We start from the raw sequence: 1565 nt of genomic DNA, 5'->3' as shown, positions 1-1565 counted from the left end.
AGTCGCACTGAGTGGCCCTGCGCGACGTGCCGCTTTCCGTTTCCAATGTATTCTCCGTACCGGACACGAGAGTCGGAAGTTTTCCGCGGGCAGATTTTCGCACAGTGGCTTCAGGATCGAACTGTAGCCGGACGGGAGCACAATGTTTCCACCCTGCAGTTCCGTGTAACTGCCGAGTTCGAGCAGATCGATCTCGTCCATGTTATGGCACCCGGTGATGCACGTTTCTCGCTTCAGCAGACACGCGAAGATCAGCTGCCTTAGCCGCTTCTCTTTCTGACACTCGATCCCATTCAGATACAGATCCACTTCGAGCTTGATGTGTTCGCCGACGCTGTGTATGTCCGGTGGCGGCAGGTACTGACACAGGAAGTACTCTTCGCAGCGCCGCAGGAAGCAAACGTACGCCTCGTAGATTTCCTGCAACACCTGAAACGGAACCTGCTTGCCGTCCTCGGTCGCTGCGACCACTTTGTGCGGTTTCGGGATGTTGATGATGCTCACCAGACCGTGCTGCATGGCAAGTTCGAACATCGGATTCCCCAATACACCGTGGATCCAGTTAGCGCCAAGTTCAATCTGCAAAACGAAGGTTACCGAGACCGCGGGCATTAATTCTTATCTAACAAGCCCCGTGCAGCAATGCACGGAACCATTATCTGCCAGATTAGCAAACAACAAAGAAGGGCCAAAAAATTCGCAACGAATTTGCAATCTCCCTTGGGTGGCAGCGGATTGAGTCACGAATGGCAATGAGCGCCTGATAACTAATCGATAAACGCAGGATCACTTACATAAGCCAGATGGTGGAAGCGGAAAATGCAGGAAAAACACCGCTTCCGCCCACCATTGGCCAACCCCCGGGACACTTACCTTCTGCATGCCCATGTCGATGGAGACGATCCGACCACCGACACGATTGCGCCCCTCGAGGATTAGAAAATCTGAGCAGCCGTTCTTCGTCAGGTGGTTGGCCGACGATAGACCGGCCATCCCCGCGCCTACTATGATCACTTTGTGTTTACGTCGCTCGTTCGGTGCCGGTGCCGGTGCCGGTGCCGTTTGCACCGTGCCATCAGTAGCACTGCTCATGATGGCTTTTTCCGCAATTTTCCCCGATGGGTTGTGCCTGAACACTTTTCACTGTCCACTGTTTTTCCCGACCCAGCTTTGACGTCTCCGTTCGAGAACCAGCACCGGTCGGGAGGAGGATGTTTTCCAAAGTCGGTGCCGTGTTTCGATCTCGAAGCCGGATTTTCGGATCCCAAACTGCCTTCCCTGCCACGGTGCAATGAGAATGGCAGAGGATGGCCAAGATCTATGGTATGACGGGCGGGCTGTGTGGTTCCGTGTGTGGCTGGAGCAGTCACAGCGCAGCAATATTTCTTCTCTGTTTTGGGCTTTTCTTTCGCAACAGCTGCGAGCTCTGTGACAGTTCGTGACACAGCGCAAGGGCTGTGTTCGAGCACCCCGAAAGCACATTTTATTCAAATTCTTCAATTTTATTCAAATTCTTCTTTTTATTCAAATTCTTCAATTTTATTCAAATTCTTCAATTTTATTCA

General features: G+C 52.3%; 1 protein-coding gene across 1 annotated transcript; it reads right to left on the bottom strand.

Annotated features, from left to right (window-relative positions):
• Nucleotides 1-8: 8 nt before the first annotated feature.
• Nucleotides 9-1092, bottom strand: LOC128277094 (spermine oxidase-like; the record flags this gene model as incomplete). The annotated part of the gene is made up of 2 exons (XM_053015544.1): nucleotides 874-1092; nucleotides 9-579 (listed from the first exon to the last, which is right to left on the bottom strand). Coding segments are annotated over exons 1-2 (790 nt in total), but the record flags the coding sequence as incomplete, so codon positions are not given.
• Between the last annotated feature and the right edge of the window lie 473 nt (nucleotides 1093-1565).

This window comes from Anopheles cruzii, unplaced genomic scaffold (assembly GCF_943734635.1).
Source record: "Anopheles cruzii unplaced genomic scaffold, idAnoCruzAS_RS32_06 scaffold03938_ctg1, whole genome shotgun sequence".
In the NCBI taxonomy this organism is placed as follows: Eukaryota; Metazoa; Arthropoda; class Insecta; order Diptera; family Culicidae; genus Anopheles; species Anopheles cruzii.
This window is presented reverse-complemented; position numbering and strand designations above follow the sequence as displayed.